The following is an 18,505-nucleotide window of genomic DNA, read 5'->3' as shown; positions in this document are numbered from 1 at the left end:
TCTACCAGCGTTGTTTTAGCTAATTACTGTTAAGTCTGAAAACCTTTACACATTGCTTGTGTTGGCATTCTACTAAAACATAAGTGGTTGTAGCAAAACTAAGCAAGAAAAGGTTGAAAGGGTTTGAAAATTTGTGCTGAAGCAACATGCAGGGCTGCACCATGTGTAGGGAGTGACGCGGCCTTTACCGTATGGATACTGAAGAACGGACAAGGCGCCGTTGCTGTATTCGTCATGGGAATACTTGTCGTTACTCAGACACTTGTCAAATTCATCAGAGCCCACCAGCGCCGGAGTCCGAGACGGGGACTCTGCAAGGACGAGATGAAGAAACTCCTTGGAAATCAATTTGGAAAAAAAAAAAAAGAAATAAAAAAAAAATACATCGTCCAAAGGGTAAAAGCTTAGGGCCTGAGGGAATGAACAGATAGAGAACATTTGTGTCTTCAAAAGATTCTTTGAACAGTGACTACTTGGTTTTAAATAATAAATAGAAACCGTCTTCGGTCACTTTGTCCTTTTTACCGTCAAAGTCAGGCTCCTTAGGCGTTTAGCTTTTAACGCAGAAACACTTACGTATAAGCGGCTTCCATTTGACGGTGGGGAGAGAAATGATGTCTTTCTCCGATTCGATAGCTTTAGAGGGAAACTTTTCAGAGATTCTCACTGATGACTGAAGGTAGAGCTGCCCCTGAAACATCCCTGAAAGCACATCCACAAACTCAATGACAGCAATTTTTAAAGACGCCCAAAACAAAAACAGCAAACAAGCTGAGTGAATGCACATGTCAGACGAACTCACCGAGGTAGACACTGGACTCTGCAGCACTCTGGGCTTTATCGGACTCCTCCTCATCGTCCTCTTTAGGTTCTGATCGGCTGCTGTAGGTGGTGTCGTCAAACAGGCTGATCGGTGTGACTTTACCCCCACCCACCAGCCAGGCGGAGGCGATGGGTGTACAGAACTACGCAGCAAAAAGTGACACAGAATGAGATACAACACAGTCCTCTCTGTACGGAGCTGATGCTGGCAGGCAAAGACGTCTCACCTGATGTTCCCAGACCAGCTGTTCGTTGGGCTCGGTGCTGAAGGCCATGACCTTCCAATCGGGAACAGACACTTTAATGACGAGGTCCAAATGTTGGTTTTGGTTCTGCTTGTTGTCCATGTACTCCCTCTCCTTTGGTTCGTCGATGATGACTCGCTGGCTTTCCTTCCAGGAGTCATCGTTCGCCAAGTCTCCCTCCAGAAAGTTCATTCCAGACTGTTTCTCAGGGACTAGTTTGAGCTCAAAGCTCCCAACACTGAAGTTCCACCTGAGGTCACAGAAAGAAACAAAAAGGGGCGAAAAGAAAACAAAGAATGAAAGAGAAGCACCCTTTTATTTTGGATTATGTACTTAAGAACAACTTCATACTCTTCATAGGATTCCAGAGTGACTGCAGTTCTTAAAGTATTCAGATAGCATGTTCTGGTTCAGTATGATATATAACTGCAACTGCCTGAGGAGTTTATCAACTCGTTAACTTTATTGACACGTGGATCCAGTGACGACCAGTTCAGAACTTACTTCTCCATTCCTGATCGAGGCCTGATGGCTCGTACCGTCTTCTGAGTCCTCTGCAGCAGGAGAACGTCCTCCGTATCCATCTCTTCATCCCCCCACCGACTGCAGCCTCCCGCAGAGCAAATGTACCGGATCTGAAGCAAAGACAAAAAAAACAAAAAAAACAAAGATGGTTAAAGTCAGAAAAGGTGATCATGTGGCAAACTTTTAAAGCTATTACCATGATAGTATCACCTTGCCACTGTAGGCCCCCAGACCGTAAGTAGTGAGGGACTTGCCCCCGACCAGAACGGTGTCCTCTCCGATGCGGTAGGATGACTCGAGCAGCGACTCAACACTGAAAGGCACAGCCTCCATAGTCTCCCTGTCCCGGTTCCACTGGAACAAGGCACCGTCAAGCGAAGGTATGACCATCTTATTGCCAAATACCTGAGTGGCCAAAAGAAATGGGATACAGATCAGTCTTTTTTATTGTTTTCTACTCTTTTACTGTCAAGCTGATGAAAGAAAACATTTTTGTATCATAAATTGTGATTGTCGGAAGGGGTGAAAAAAAAAAAAAATCGGCATAAAAATCTTGCCGTGTAAACGAGGCATTAACTACACCTTGATTACATAAAGACAAATTCAACTGTTCAGATACATTTCTGACCTCAAGAACAAATACAGTCATGCTGTAAGAACTGCCACCAGTCTTGTTACACTAATTTGGTTTTAAAAACAAGCCTTAGCAAACTAGAAGTGGTAATGACAAGCTAACAGCAGCTAGGCTGCTGGTATATTTATGTAGAAATACAGTGCTATAGTGTAACCATGGTAATATTTACTTGTGGTTTTTGTACCATGATAACCGATTCGTAATTCTTATCAGGGCTGAACAATATGGCTGAAAAACGTATCACGATATCTCAGCTGATATTGATAATTATTGATTTTATTTTTAAGCAGTTATGAAGCAACCTGAAAGCGCAGCTGCTCCAGTTACTCAACAGGTTGTTGCTAGGTAACCAAAGAATGAGTGAGTGAGTTAGTTGATGCCTACATTCCCCAGAGTGCTGTGTGGTTCTGGATCAGACTTCAGTGAAATTATGGAATATTTATTATCTCTTGATACCGACTGTGTGTCTATTACAATATATAATGTTATTAATTTATTGTCTATCCCTAGCTCTTAGGTATACGCCAGTGGTATTTACATGAATCGTTAAGGATACAAAACATTTTCTTCCAACAGCATAATGCATAATCCACTGTAATAATAACTGTACTGTGAAAAAAATGCAATTTTTATTATTAGCTACATTTTTAAATAGCAATTGATATTTTTTTTTCATGTTACATTTTCTTCAAATACAAATTTAAAAAAAAGAATGTTTATTCAACATGCAAAAAGCTGTGATAATGTTACCCTATAAACAGAAAGTAACTTGTTACATATTTCACATCATCTGCAAACAAACTTAATTGTGTATTAATTTTATCCTTTAACTTTCACAGATTTTTATCATGTATGCCCTGGTGTATTTTAATTTTGCACTGAAAAAACTATTCCTTACGTCATCCAGTGAAACGCTCGTCCACACAGACAACAGCACCCGACACACACAGCCGCCCACACGGCCGTCTCACCGGCCCACACACACTTGGACTCAATCCACAGATCTGGAACCATTACACAACTATGAGATTAGGTAATTAGGTTGGATCTGTACAAAACAGTACGAGACTCGGGTGTTTGCATGAGGTGTTCATTGTAAGGGAGGGGGGTGGTTGAGGATGACATCATTGAATAGCCCCTGACCCTAATCCTGATTAAAACTCTTCAGATCAGCTCAGACAAAAGGACAGCAACTCAACAATCACTTTCTCTGGAGGACTAGCTTTTTACGGAGGTGAACGTTTGGTTCTGTAAACAAGTCAGACTGTTGCTTTTAAGATTGAAAAAGTGTCATTTTTGAACACGGAGTGATGTCATCCTTGCACACACTCTGGGTGGTTTAGGTTAGCAGCCTGAGCTGATTCCCTCTGTGTGTGTATGGCTACCAGGCAGGAAAAAAGGGAAATTCTCAGAGCAGTGGGTGAGTCATGCTGCTCCTGATGCCTTAATCCACCCGTCTGATCTGGCCCGGCGTTCTGACACCCGTTAGCCTGCTCTCAGCCGCGTAATCTCCTGAAGGGAAACGCTCTGCTCAGCGGAGTTCTGCGCTGGCTGTTCGACTGGATCGTCCCGCATATAAAGTCTGGATCAGCAAATCGCAAAGCCGAGAGAGTCCTCTGATGGAATGCATTGGAAGTTAGCTCTTTATGTCTTGTAATGTCTATTTTCAATTAAAAAAGAAAGTGTGGAAGTGTGGCTGCATAAAAAAAACACAAGGAATATTTTAAATGGGTTAAAAAAAGAAATAACATATTATATAACAGCCCTCAGCGGCTCTGTCTGTCGTTTCAAGCTAATAAAAAGGAATTCTTTCTGGTTAATAATTCATCTGTGATCAGCCACACCACAGTCTGCTTGTCTTCATGTGTGTACACATAATATTTGGGAAGGATTAAGCTTTCTGTCACGTACTAAAAACGTTACTCAGCCGTGCCTACAGTTGGGGTTTTCATTTGAAGAAGAATAAAATATTAAAAACAGATAAAAAGAATAATTAAAAAAATTAAGCCCCCCCCCACCCCCCCCACCCAGACTTCTCAACATCAACACTCCCTCCTTCTCCCTGTGGATTTTAATGGTCCTGTTAATCTTTAAAGAGCTCTGAATGTGTAGTGTGTGTTATTAATCTGAGACCTGACCCGTGTGTGTGACTGCACCAATCAGAGCTTCACAACGTTCCCAGTCAAACAATGTGCTTGCGCAATTTGTAGACGCACTGATTGACGAGTTAAGTTTAAAATAGGGGTGGAGATTTATCGTATCGTTTATCATTTATCGTGATAAATTTCTTATAACAATTCTGATGTATCGTTGTCATGATAAATTACGATTAATGATGTTTAAAACTGTCCGTATAGTTGGGATTGTTAGTTTTGAGAGGATCAATAAAAACAAATAAATTTGAAATGTTGATTAAATGCCGTTACTGTGCGCAATCTACCGATACAAACAACACTTCTTTATGTGAGTGGTGTCCTAAAGAAGCATATTACAAATTTTCAAGAGCAGTATTTGTGGTAGTGGGGGCTATGAGAACGTTTTTGCTGATGTTTTATGATTTTACTTTATCCTAAACATTTTGCTACGCTATTATTATTATTATGTCGATAATAAATCTGCTTTCCACAGAAAGTAGAAAAATATATGCTAAAAGCTTTGAATTGTACACTAATACTGAATAAGTTTGAATAATACTGAAAACTCAATTTAGTCCAGTAACTCAGTTTTTTAAGTAACACTTATAATATAGATCAATTTATGCTTCCAAGCCTTCATTTCCACTACTTTCTGCTCACAGCTTGTTGAAAAACACAAACATTTAAAATTAGAATATTACCTCCGACCAATAAAAGTTATTTATTTATTTTCTGACAAACAAGCCTTGTCAGAATGCAGATTCTAATTTAGGACCGCTTTTCCTCAAGAGAAATCTTGGTGGGCTAAAAAAAAAAAGAGAGAGATAAAAATCAGAGCGTGATTTTTATCACGTCGCAAAGTCTGACTGACATTTCTTGCACTGTGAGGAAAAAATATTTTATTCACACAAACAATTTGTTATGGAAGTATTCCTCAAAATGAGATGAGATAGTTATTTAATGTAACACGTCGTGTAGTCATGTTCCACCCCTGGGGGGGTAACATGAGAGTGGGGCGCCTTTAGAGAGAGGAAGAGAGAGAGGGGGGGGGGGGGGGGGGGGTCAGGGGGCATAACCACTGTTTGTGCTGCTGCTGACGCTCCAGCGATCCTGTCAAAACAGTTTCACCTCGACACGCAGCTCCGACTCTATTTCAGGGACCAAGCGGCCGGCTTTCTAACAAAAACAAATAAATATAAATATTGCTGAAGCAGCAGTTTGCATCTCCCTCACTGAGTTAGGAGAATTATTGCTTTTCCCATTAAGAGCAGAGAGCTAATCAGGCGTTCGTCAGTGTGTGGCCATCAATCAGGTTCATTCCGTCTCACAGCATGCCAGCAGATGTACAGAAAGCAAGCGCGTGCTGTCTATTATTTGATGACATCATCTCTGGTTGAAAGGCATTACCTCACCTCCCCTCAACAAAACACACACCGAGTCCGTCCTCTAAGCCCCGCCCTTACAGGATGAGTCACTCCCCTCCAAACGCATACACGCGCACGCACCTCATCCCCCCTCCAACGCCCCCGGAGCTTCTCCTGTTTTGCTCAAGTGATGGCTTGTTTTTTTTTTTGTTTTTTTTTTTATGCAGACAATGCGGTTTGTGCTTCTGCTGTCCCACGTTTTACTGCAAGAAATAATGAAAAAAGAAAAGAAAAAGAAGTGACACACAATGCGGGACGGAGCAGGCGACTGGCTGCTTCCGCCCCGGCGTGTCGAGGCTAGCCAATAGCGCGGCGGCGGACCCCCCTTCAGCCTCCCATCACTGAGCAGACTGGTGTCTCGGGATCCTGTGAGCACCAATCAAACTGTTGCTAAGCTCCCAGCAGGAAGCAGGTGGAGAAGGAGGTGAGGGGAGGGGGAGGAAAGAGCCAGAGGCAAAGCTACCTCCCCCCCCACACACACCACCCACCACCAACACCACCACACACACATTAAAGGGAGCCAAGCACACGGAGCAGACAGGCATCCCAGGTTACAGAGGCCATAGAGGGCAAGACAGGTTTTAAACTTACATAAAGCACAACACACACACACACACACACACACACACACACACACACACACACACACACACACACACACACACACACACCCCTACTGGTTTTGGTGTACTAGCAGGACACTTTTTTCAAACCAGTTTTTTGCAACACTAAACGGACACCCCTTTCCACTTATGCTAGAAAGACGTAGTAAGTTGTCAAAAATCTTGTTAGAGCTACACAACATAGATCTCACTTAAAAATTTAGATACACACTTCAGAACTCAAAATACAAGAATGTGACCCAATGCTGTATTAAAAGGACAAACGATAATGAGGTGCTTGGCTCCGCCCATGACACCAACAGTAATTGTCAGGGCCAATTTTATTTATCAGGACCATGGCATACACATACAAAAAACATAAAATTTATGTGCATTAAGAAGTCCAAAAATGGAAATATGGACTATAACTAGTCCATATTTCTGTGGAGTGCATTTGTCATCCCATGAGATGTCTGAATCATCTACGGAATCAGAAGCATACTCCTCTTCTGATGATATCGCTTCACTTGAACTTTGTTCTGGACAGACCTGTTGATTAAAAACATATTTTGTATACATTGAAAGCGTTTCAGCAAGAATATTTCTACTAAAAGCTTACCAGTGATGTCCTCCTTTTATTTACAATAACACATTTTGTGCAGGGACTGGTTGCAAACTAGACAGAGAAAAGTAAGAATTGACAAAGGGAGGTAGCATAAGTATTTAAAAAGTCAGTGCTGCACTATGACTCAATTTCAACATACAGCACAACTAGACATGGAAGATCATATTCAAAAGATGAACCCAATTCCCATTCTCAAAAATATGACCTTTACATCACACTCCACTCCATTTCAGAGGTGAAAACAGTCCTTCACATAAAACATTTTTCTAAACTTGACATTTCATCATGGATGATATCATGATCTCACACACAGTTAACCACTGTTAACCAAAAAAAGTGTAATCTTAAAATAAGAATTTGATCCTGACACTTGTGTAGGTATCAAAACCAATGAATTGTTATGATTAATTGTTTTGAATCGTAATAACCATGTGTTTGAACAGTACTTAGTATTCTCATGACTATTTTAGAAAATAAAAAGGTCATTGAGATAAAACTTATGTCAGGTGAGTTGCCAGAAAATAATTTGCATGCATCCAACTCAGCAGCCTGACAAGGCATCTCTATGGAGAGCTAAAATGAAGGGATACACACTGAATGATTGTTTCTAAAAATAAAACAATGTCCACCTAATGTATGAACCTATCCAGTTTATTACAGAGGATCCATGTGTCTGTGCTCATCTGAACTTAACTTTCATTCTTTTCTACATGTAATTTCAAAACTCAGTCCTCCAAATTTCTGCACCTTACATGATGAGTATTACACAAGACCAGTGTGTTTGAATAGTACTTAATATTATTTCAATGACTTTATATAAGAAACAAAGTTGGTTGTCGGAGACCAAAATTACCTCTGGAGGGTTGGTTGAACAGGATCCGCATACATCCACGTCACCAGCCTGACACAGTTCATCTTTGGAAATCTGAAATGTAAAGAACACTCACTAAATGTGAGTTTGTTGCCAATGTAGAGAACAGTCCTCCCTATTCCTGCACCTTACATTTTGAGTATTACACAGGACCCATGTGTATGTCCACTCCTAAATGTGACTTTCATTCTTCTGTACTTGTAATTTCAATACTCAGTCCTCCATATTCCTGCACCTTATATTTTGAGTACTACACAGGACCCGTGTGTATGTGCTTTTCTAAATGTAATTTTCATTCTTTTCTACCTGTAATTTCAAAATTCAGGTTTCCAAATTTCTGCAACTTACATGATGAGTATTACACAAGACCAGTGTGTATGTGCACTCCTAAATGTGACTTTCATTTTTCTGTACTTGTAATTTCAATACTCAGTCCTCCCTATTCTTGCATCTTACATTTTGAGTATTACACAGGACCTGTGTGTATGTGCGCTTCTAAATGTAGCTTTCATTCTTTTGTACTTGTAATTTCAAACCTCAGTTCTCTCCTTTTATGCAGCTTACATATCAAGTGTTACGCAAGATTTGTGTGTTTGAACAGTACTTAACATCATATCAAAAACTGTATTTTAGAAAATAAGTTGGTCGTTGGAGACCAAAATTACCTCTGGATGGTTGATTGAACAGGACCCGCCTGAATCCACGTCACCAGCCTGACACGGTTCATCTTTGGAAATCTGAAATATAAAGAACACTCACTGAATATGAGTTTGTTCCCAATTTAGAAAACAGTCCTCCCTATTCCTGCTCCTTACATTTTGAGTATTACACAGGACCCGTGGGTATGATCGCTTCTAAAACAGCTTTCATTCTTCTGTACTTGTAATTTCAAAACGTAGTCCTCTTTATTCCAGCACCTTACATTTTGAGTATTACACTGGACCTGTGTGTATGTGCGTTTCTAAATGTCATTTTCATTCTTTTCTACCTGTAATTTCAAAATTCAGGTTTCCAAATTTCTGCAACTTACATGATGAGTATTACACAAGACCAGTGTGTATGTGCACTCCTAAATGTGACTTTCATTCTTCTGTACTTGTAATTTCAATACTCAGTCCTCACTATTCCTGCACCTTATATTTTGAGTATTACACAGGACCTGTGTGTATGTGCGTTTCTAAATGTCATTTTCATTCTTTTCAACCTGTAATTTCAAAATTCAGGTTTCCAAATTTCTGCAACTAACATGATGAGTATTACACAAGACCAGTGTGTATGTGCACTCCTAAATGTGACTTTCATTTTTCTGTACTTGTAATTTCAATACTCAGTCCTCCCTATTCCTGCACCTTACATTTTGAGTATTACACAGGACCTGTGTGTATGTGCGCTTCTAAATGTAGCTTTCATTCTTTTGTACTTGTAATTTCAAACCTCAGTTCTCTCCTTTTATGAAGCTTACATATCAAGTGTTACGCAAGACTTGTGTGTTTGAACAGTACTTAACATCATATCAAAAACTGTATTTTAGAAAATAAGTTGGTCGTTGGAGACCAAAATTACCTCTGGATGGTTGATTGAACAGGACCCGCCTGAATCCACGTCACCAGCCTGACACGGTTCATCTTTGGAAATCTGAAATATAAAGAACACTCACTGAATATGAGTTTGTTCCCAATTTAGAAAACAGTCCTCCCTATTCCTGCTCCTTACATTTTGAGTATTACACAGGACCTGTGTGTATGTGTGCTCCTCAATGTAACTTTCATTCTTCTATACTTGTAATTTCAAAACGTAGTCCTCCTTATTCCAGCACCTTACATTTTGAGTATTACACTGGACCTGTGTGTATGTGCGCTTCTAAATGTAACTTTCATTCTTTTGTACATCTAATTTCAAAACTCAGTCCTCCCTTTTTATGCAGCTAACATATCAAGTATTACACAAGACCTGTGTGTTTGAACAATACTTAACAGTCATCCCCAACCACAGGCCGCAGATCAGTACCAGTCCGTGAACCAATTGGTACCGGGCCGCACAAGAAAAATATTTTCGTGTTACATATTGTCTGAGTATGGAGGATCGTTTATTTTGAAAACCCTTTAACCGGATTCTCTCGGTTATGTCTTGCTCACTAACATTGAGCCCACAATGAGTAAGAAAGCGATATGTTTGGAAAGTTTCTTTGGAAAAGGGGAAAAGGACCAGAGACAGGAGAGTGGATTTATCCTGGACTTGTAGGTGACTCCCATGTTCCAAGCCCACTCTGCATAATATGTACCGGCTTACAAATGAGGCAATGGAGCTTCAAACTGCTTTGCCATTACACCCTCTGCATTGTGTGTCATCGTTTCCAAGGTGGGATCATCTCATTGCAGAGAAACAAGCTCAGGACTCCCATTAATTTGTCATTGTCGTAAGTTAAAATTTTCATGAAAATAAATATTTGTTTTTGTGGCATTTTCAAATCTTATATTGAAGGGATGTGTGAACGTTAGCATAGCGACTAGAGTCAGAGAGCATTATGGCAGTGATCGAGACGAGAAACGAGGAGTATAGCTTGTAAGTCTTAAGTGTGGTTCACACGGCAAGATTTTAGGATTGTCAGACGATTTTCCAAATTCTGTGACCACAGAGCTGATAAAAGTACAACAGGTTTGTGTGTCCAGCCACATAACAGGAGCAAATCTTGCCATGTGAGCAGGCTTTAGTACAAAATGATGTCACAACTACAATCTACCTACAATGCATATAGCTAGTGTAAGCATCAAGCCTTGACTGAATGAATAGCCTTGTGTCACGTTAATTTAATGATGGATAGCTGAAAAGTTACCGGGTTTATCAACTGTGGTAGCAATTTTGCTCCAACTCCACTCGTCATCATTTCTGTGGATATTCTTTGTACGAAATGCTGAATAAACATTCATGCTGTTTCCACATATCTCCGATGTCCACCGGACTCATTTTGGGCATGTCAGCTCAGCTGTTTGGGATTCCCCTCCATGAGCTACGTCACAGCGCTTTCTGATTGGCTGCCTGTCAAATTGAACAGGTTGAGTTCTAGCTCCCAATCAAGGAAAACCCTACAAGCTGTGAGAATATGCCCGATTTTAGATCGGAGCAGTCCCAATGTTCCAACGACTGGATGCGATCAGTCTTAGCATGCCATAGATGGCAGGATGAACGGTTACGATTATCGCAAGCAACGTTCTAAGATTGTTGTAAGGGGAAATTCGGGGTAAAAAAAGAAGAACCCGAGCCACAGAAAAATGGCCAAGTCTTCACCGGTCCGCGGTGATAAAAAGGATGGGGACCACTGGTACTTAATATCATTTCAAAGACTTTATCTTAGAAAACAAGTTGGTCGATGGAGACCAAAATTACCTCTGCAAGGGTTGGTTGAACAGAATCCGCATGCATCCACGTCACCAGCCTGACACAGTTCATCTTTGGAAATCTGAAATGTAAAGAACACTCACTAAATGTGAGTTTGTTCCCAATGTAGAAAACAGTCCTCTCTATTCCTGCACCTTACATTTTGAGTATTACACAGGACCTGTGAGTATGTGTCCTTCTCAATGTAACTTTAATTCTTCTGTACTTGTAATTTTGAAACTCAGGCCTCCCTATTCCTGCACCTTACATTTTGAGTATTACACAGGACTTGTGTGTATGTGCGCTTCTAAATGTAATTTTCATTTTTCTATACTTGTAATTTCAAAACTCAGTCGTCTCTTTTTATGCAGCCAACATATTTAATATTAGACAACACCTATGTGTTTTAACAGTACTTAATATCATTTCAATAACTTTATTTTAGAGAATAAGTTGGTCGATTGAGACCAAAATTACCTCTGGAGGGTTGGTTGAACAGAATCCACATGCATCCATGTCACCACCCTGACACAGTTCATCTTTGGAAATCTGAAATGTAAAGAACACTCACCAAATGTGAGTTTGTTCCCAATGTAGAAAACAGTCCTTATTCCTGCACCTCACATTTTGAGTATTACACAGGACCTGAGTATTTGTGCTCCTCAATGTAACTTTCATTCTTCTGTACTTGTAATTTCGAAACTCAGTCCTCCCTATTCCTGCACCTTACATTTTGAGTATTACACAAGACCTGTGAGTACTCCTGATCAAAATCTTAAGACCAGTCAAAAAATTGCAAGAATTTGCATTTTGCACTATTGGATCTTAAGTCCAAATTAGAGCTTCACAATGTTAAAGGAAAAAATCAGTGCAAGAGACAAGAACTTTTGAGCAGGCAATTTTCTGAAAACTGCATTTACACTCAAACATGATTTTTTTCAGCTGATCAAAAGTTTAAGACCATAGTCTTTAAAAGCCAAAAGATGTGCCAAACTCTGGATTCCATGTCATTTTCTGTCAAGTCTTTACACTGTCAAGACCTCGTGATGGCAAAAGCAAAAAAGCACACTGACTTTGAACGTAGTAGGATTGCTGAGCTGCATAAGCAAGGCCTCTCACAATGTGCCATCGCTGCTGAGGTTAGACGCAGTAAGACAGTCATTTTGCATTTTTTAAATGATCCTGAGGGTTATGGAACAAAAAAGTCAAGTGGTAGACCCAAAACAATTTCACCAGCTCTGAGCCGCAGGATCCGATTGGCTGTACGTCAAGACACGGGACGATCCTCTACCCAAACTAAGGCCATTACTGGTGCTGACTGCAGCCCAATAACCATCAGACCGCATCTGCGAGAGAAAGAAGGGCTTCAGAAACAAAACACAAAAAACGTCTTCAAAGGCCATGTCTTCTTTAACGCCACAAAATTTCCCGTTTGGACTTTGCAAGGGTGCGCCAAACATGGGACATTAAAAGGTGGAAGAAAGTTATCTTCTCTGATGAGAAAACATTTAACCTTGATGGTCCTGATGGCTTCCAACGTTACTGGCATGTCAAGGAGATCCCACCTGAGATGTTTTCTACATGGCACAGTGGTGGGGATGCCATCATGATTTGGGGTGCGTTTTCCTTCAATGGAACAATTGAGCTTCAGGTTGTGCAGGTTCATAAGGGGAGATGTTGCAGCGGGAATCCCTCATGACTGAGGGCCCTTGTCTGTGTGGTAATGATTGGGTTTTTGCAACAGTACATTGCTGCAGTTCACAATGCCCGCCTGACAAGGGAGTTCTTCCAAGAGAATGACATCACTCTTTTTGACCATCGTGCATGTTCCCCGGATCTAAACCCAATTGAGAACATTTGGGGATGGATGGTAACGGAAGTTTACAAAAATGGACATCAGTTCCAGACAGTGAATGCCCTTCGTGAAGCCATCTTTAACACTTGGAGCAACGTTTCCACTAGCCTCCTGGAAACATTGGCATCAAGCATGCCTAAATGATTGAAGTCATCAACTTCAATCATTCTTGAAGAGCTACCATTCTTGTAGCTCCACAAGAATGGTGGAGCTACTCATTACTGAGTCCTTTTTTTGACACTCTGATTTCTGTTTTGGGGGGTTTCTCTGGTTTTTGAGAGCTATGGTTTTATACTTTTGATCAGCTGAAAAAAATCATGTTTGAGTGTAAATGCAGTTTTCAATGAATTTCCCACTCAAAAGTTTTTGTCTATTATGCTGATTTCTTCTTTTAACATTGTGAAGCTCTACTTAGAACCTTCTTAAGATCCAATAGTGCGAAATGTAAATTCTTGCAGTTTTTTAACTGGTCTTAAGATTTTGATCAGGAGTGTATGTGTGCTTCTAAATGTAATTTTCATTCTTCTATACTTGTAATTTCAAAACTCAGTCCTCCCTTTTAATCCAGCTAACATATTTAGTATTACACAACACCTATGTGTGTGAACAGTACTTAATATGATTTCAATTACTTTATTTTAGAGAATAAGTTGGTTGATTGAGACCAAAATTACCTCTGCAAGGGTTGGTTGAACAGAATCCGCATGCATCCACGTCACCAGCCTGACACAGTTCATCTTTAGAAATCTGAAATGTAAAGAACACTCACTATATGTGAGTTTGTTCCCAATGTAGAAAAAAGTCCTCCCTATTCCTGCACCTTACATTTTGAGTATTACACAGGACCTGTGTGTATGTGTGCTCCTCAATGTAACTTTCATTCTTCTATACTTGTAATTTCAAAACTCAGTCCTCCCTATTCCTGCACCTTACATTTTGAGTATTACACAGGACCTGTGTGTATGTGTGCTCCTCAATGTAACTTTCATTCTTCTATACTTGTAATTTCAAAACTCAGTCCTCCCTATTCCTGCACCTTACATTTTGAGTATTACACAGGACCTGTGTGTATGTGCGCTTCTAAATGTAATTTTCATTCTTCTATACTTGTCATTCCAAAACTCAGTCCTCCTTTTTATGCAGCTAACATATCTAGTATTACACAACACATGTGTGTTTGAACAATATTTAATATCATTTCAATTACTTTATTTTAGAGAATAAGTTGGTCGTTGGAGACCAAAATTACCTCTGGAGGGTTGGTTGAACAGGATCCGCATGTCCACATCACCAGCCTGACGGTTCAACTTTGGAAATCTGAAATGAAGGGATGTACACTGAATTATTCCATAAATAAAGTCCACCAACTGTATGAGCAAAGCACCTTTAGCTGAACACACCTCTACCTGTAGGTACACATAATAAGTAGGATAAACTTTAAACAATGCAGATATATCAAATAGTAGCAAATGAAATTAACATTTTTCAAAATCAGTCAATTGATCTAATTGTATGTCTTTCTGTGGTTACTTAAACATTTTTTGTCAACTGAATGCAACTAATTATTTTGTACTTGTAATTTCAAAACTCAGTCCTCAGACTGTTTTCATATATAATCTTTTGTATTTTGAGCAGTTGCTTGTCTCCTTTGGAAAAAGAAAGGTATTCTGATTATAATGATCATCGAACATGATCTATGCTAATAATGTGTAGTATAAAAATAGTTTAAAAGTGAAAAAGCAAAACAAAGGAAAAAACAATCCTTTAATAAACACTGGAATCCTATGCATAATAAAGTCACAACTCACCTTTAAATGAATTGGGGTATTTTACATCAAATCCTTCTTTATCTTCACCTAAGGAGCAATAACAATTGGAATCATGTTTGCTCTCTGAGACCTCTTTGCTGACATCTTCTGCAAAGATCAGAGAATGTGTTGCTTAGTAACAACATGATACTGTACACCAGGGGTGTCAAACTCCAGGCCTCCTAGGCCAGTGTACTGCAACTTTTACATGTCTGTCTGGTCTAAAACACCTTAAGTATATTACTGAAATAGCTTCTCAGTGCAGTCAAGTTGATGACCATCCCATCTGATCCAGCCATGTGACATCAGAAACACATCTAAATGTTGCTGGACACCAGCCCTCAAGACCTTGAGTTTGACACCCCTGCTGTACATAATATGATTTGGTGTTATTTTATGCGAAAATGATGTACTGAAGTACACAGTTCTACATAATTGACTTTCTATTGACAAGTTTTCAAAATCTTAAAAAAATTAAAACATCATCTTAATACTAATGATTACTATCTAGGATCATTTGTGCCTGTGAAACAATATCACTCACTGATGTACAGAAAATGACCAAATACAGTTTTATCTAATTCTGGAGTGAGCCACCTTCCCTTTAAACTCTGGTACACTGGCTAACATGGTTGGTAATTACTAGCTAAACTGCTGCAAATCAGATGCTTTGGTGCATCCAAGCATCAAGTAACCTACAATATTCTGCAAAATTACTAAACTATATGTACTTAAATGTCTTAAGAGATTCTGTATGAGTCTTACCTCTTTCTCCACGCAAAACAAATGAAACAAGTTAAATGAATACTAATGGCTTGCACCTGGACTTGTCGGATTGTACCAAGTTGATAGAGGAGGAGGGATACAACAAAAGGAGAATTCCATTTTGTTTCTGAAGCACACAAGGTCTGATTTTTTTCCAGGAACAAGAAAAAACTATTTGAGTAATATTTTGTAACTTTCATTCAATATTTCAAAGTTAAATAGTTTATCATACATTTTTCTTTATTTAAGAGGCAACAGTTAGATGGTATCTCCCACCAGCAATGTTGTCACTTCTTTTAATCATTTCTGTTCAATCAATTAATCATGTTTATTTGTATAGCATATTTCAGCAGCAGGGCAGTTCCAAACACTATCATAAAAACAAACTGTTTTTATGATAAAGATCCAACATAAACTGTTGTCTAATGGCAGACACAACACCTGTAGAAAAAGGTTGGCTGATGTACCTGCCAATAGACAATTTAGACTACCTAGACAATCTACATGTATGCAGAGTAGCGACATTGAGATTACGACAAAATATACATTTTAAAAGTTTTGTGCTAACAGTAACATAAGTAATCATGATATTTTTGGCACTTTAAATATTTTTTAAATAAATGCTTTTTATTTTTATATTTGTAATTCTGTATTACTCCATGACTGGTTATCCCTTCTTTCAAATTCAAAAATACTTTATTGATCCTAAAAGGGAAATTAAATTTTTAAAAAAGCTTGGGTCCTCTACCACAAGCCTTGGAGCGTGAGTGGTCTTCACAGTATATTAGCAGTTCCCAACGGTGTGCTTCTCTGTATCAAGAGGTCTGATGTATCTCCAGGTATTTGTTTGAGTCACTCTTCCAGTTTAGGGGTCATTACCCTGAGGGTTTCAGTGACCACAGGCACTACTGTTGACTTCAACTTCCACATTCTTTGTAACCACCTAAGACCCAAACTCTTGCATGGCATGCATTATTAATTCGTCTGATATTTGGGTTGATTGGGACCTAATGATTGCAAAAACAAAGAATTATCTTTTTACATGATATCTGGACATCATTTTTCTCAGAAAAATACTTATTCATTTTAAATCACCATGTTTAGCACCATGGTAAAGCTATACAGTTGCTAACTTTTGTAAACTTACACAACAAAAGAAACACTGAACATCTTGAGTCTAACCTGTAATGTGTTATAATCTTCCACCACCACTAAGTCATAAAATAATGGCCTAACGTGTGGACACCAGACCCCATCTAGAGCAAAATTTAGTATTGTGGACTAGACAGTCCAAAATAAGTCATCCACTTATGTGGACAAATTTTTTCTCAGGTTCTAGGAGGATGATGGTTCTTTTTAGTCTTTGGTATTTCTCTTAGTTTTTTTTCTGTACCTTCTGTTCATTCAGGATAGCTACTTCATAACAAATGCTTTGCTCTGCTGCTCAATGATCACCATGTTCAGTTGGTTTGCTTTTCCTGTTTTGTCTTCCTGTATATGGAAGGCCCACAGAATCTTAGCTTGTTTGTTTTCTACCACCTTGTGTGGCATTTCCCATTTTAAAGAGGTGTGTTCAAGGTTATATTCCCTTCAGATGTTTCTTCACACTATTCTGGGTACTTGGTTGTGGCGTTCCATGTATTCTTATCATGCTACCATCTTGCATCCTGGTGTTAGCTACTAGATTGTCTCAGGGGATTCATTGCATAGCATTCACTGAATATCTTGCTTGGTATTACAAATCTGGGTCGTTATTGCTCTGGTTCTAGGGACCTGCTTATGTGCCATCATGAATACTGCCTCTGTGCTGTGGTTCAGTCTAAGACTTTGTCAAATGGAGCTGTCAGTGCATACCTGTTGATTGTCTGGACCTTGTTTCTGTCATTGGACTTGCCTTACTATTTGTAAGTACAGTGGCTTGCAAAAGTATCCATAGCCCTTGAACTTTTCCATATTTTGTCACAACTGCAAATATATTTTCACAGAATTTTATGGGAAATAAAAGCTAAAAGTCCAGTATTCAGCCCCCGTCCCCTGAATGCAACCAATTGTCTTCAGAAGTTGACTGTTAATGGTAAAAAATTCAACTCCTCTATGACTGCCACAGAAGTTGGCTAAGAGAATATTGGGGAACAAACAGCATGATGTCCAGGGAACACACCAGACAGGACATGGATAAAGTTGTGGAGAAGCTTAAAGCAGGCTTAGGCCATCTCACAGACTACTGTTCCATTAATCATCTGGAAATGGAAAGAGCAAATCACACAGCTGTGAACCTTCCAAGAAAAGGTCATCCACCTAAACTTACAGGCTGAGCAAGAAGAGCACTGATCAGAGATACAGCCAAGAGGCTCATCGTGGATCTGGATGAAATGCAGAGATATCCACACCTCAGGTGGGGGAATCTGTCCACAGTATAACTATTAGTCATGCACTGCAAAAATGTGGTTTTATGGAAGAGTGGCAATAGAAAAGCCATGGTATAAAGAAAACTATAAGAAGTCCTTATAACTATGAGAAGTTGCAGTTTGCCAAAAGCCATATTGGGATACAGCAAAAATGATAAGACAAGACCAAAATGAACTTTTTGGCAAAAATGCAAAGCACTATTTGTGGTGGAGAACAAACACTGCACATCAATCTGAACACACCTTCCCCACTGACAAACATGGTGGTGGCAGCATCTTGCTCTGAGGGTGCTTCTTTTCTTCAGGGACAGGGAAAATTGTTAGAGTTGATTGTAAGACGGACTAAGCCAAATACAGGGTAATCTTGGAAGAAAACCTGAACACACCTGAACCTGGAGTCTGCAAAAGACT

At 39.5% G+C, this 18,505-nt stretch overlaps 2 protein-coding genes across 6 annotated transcripts in view; both read right to left on the bottom strand.

The window, feature by feature from the left end:
* The window catches only part of eif2ak3 (eukaryotic translation initiation factor 2-alpha kinase 3), a 52,005-nt gene that overhangs the window by 13,438 nt on the left and 20,062 nt on the right, over positions 1 to 18,505 (bottom strand). Inside the window, exons 1-7 of one of the 3 annotated variants that reach the window (XM_081602950.1) lie at positions 2,529 to 2,550; positions 1,803 to 1,997; positions 1,572 to 1,702; positions 1,050 to 1,317; positions 803 to 965; positions 577 to 702; positions 189 to 311 (exon numbers count right to left, since the gene is read on the bottom strand). In XM_081602950.1, the coding sequence (XP_081459076.1) occupies positions 189 to 311; positions 577 to 702; positions 803 to 965; positions 1,050 to 1,317; positions 1,572 to 1,702; positions 1,803 to 1,982 (991 nt within the window). In that variant the 5' untranslated portion in view covers positions 1,983 to 1,997; positions 2,529 to 2,550. Of the gene's footprint in view, positions 1 to 188; positions 312 to 576; positions 703 to 802; positions 966 to 1,049; positions 1,318 to 1,571; positions 1,703 to 1,802; positions 1,998 to 2,220; positions 2,345 to 2,528; positions 2,551 to 18,505 lie in introns of those variants that run through there. The other 2 variants (XM_081602949.1, XM_081602948.1) reach the window with 2 other exon arrangements.
* Positions 6,683 to 18,016, bottom strand: LOC145549942 (uncharacterized). 3 transcript variants are annotated; one of them, XM_081602952.1, is made up of 10 exons: positions 14,922 to 17,983; positions 14,363 to 14,430; positions 13,788 to 13,860; positions 11,736 to 11,807; positions 11,268 to 11,340; positions 9,447 to 9,518; positions 8,549 to 8,620; positions 7,866 to 7,937; positions 7,007 to 7,063; positions 6,683 to 6,936 (listed from the first exon to the last, which is right to left on the bottom strand). In XM_081602952.1, the coding sequence occupies exons 3-10, from the start codon at positions 13,817 to 13,819 to the stop codon at positions 6,736 to 6,738; spliced, it is 651 nt and encodes a 216-aa protein (XP_081459078.1). In that variant the 5' UTR covers positions 13,820 to 13,860; positions 14,363 to 14,430; positions 14,922 to 17,983; the 3' UTR covers positions 6,683 to 6,735. The 3 variants fall into 3 exon arrangements, with proteins under 3 accessions (XP_081459078.1, XP_081459077.1, XP_081459079.1); XM_081602951.1 differs by having other exon boundaries at positions 14,363 to 17,983; XM_081602953.1 differs by having other exon boundaries at positions 6,683 to 7,063; positions 14,363 to 18,016.

This window comes from Poecilia reticulata, chromosome 22, assembly GCF_904066995.2.
Source record: "Poecilia reticulata chromosome 22, P_reticulata-male-v2, whole genome shotgun sequence".
NCBI classification, from domain to species: domain Eukaryota; kingdom Metazoa; phylum Chordata; class Actinopteri; order Cyprinodontiformes; family Poeciliidae; genus Poecilia; species Poecilia reticulata.
Note: the sequence above shows the minus strand (reverse complement) of the source record. Positions and strands in the feature narration are given on the sequence as shown.

Bases quoted from the DNA above. Each gene is read 5' to 3' on its own strand.
- LOC145549942 (XM_081602951.1), bottom strand. From the start codon at position 13,819: ATGCGGATTCTGTTCAACCAACCCTTGCAGAG. The intron at 11,341-11,735 runs GTAATTTTGGTC...TTTACATTTCAG, and splicing joins GTTCAACCAACCCTCCAGAG to ATTTCCAAAGATGAACTGTG. The intron at 8,621-9,446 runs GTAATTTTGGTC...TTTATATTTCAG, and splicing joins GTTCAATCAACCATCCAGAG to ATTTCCAAAGATGAACCGTG.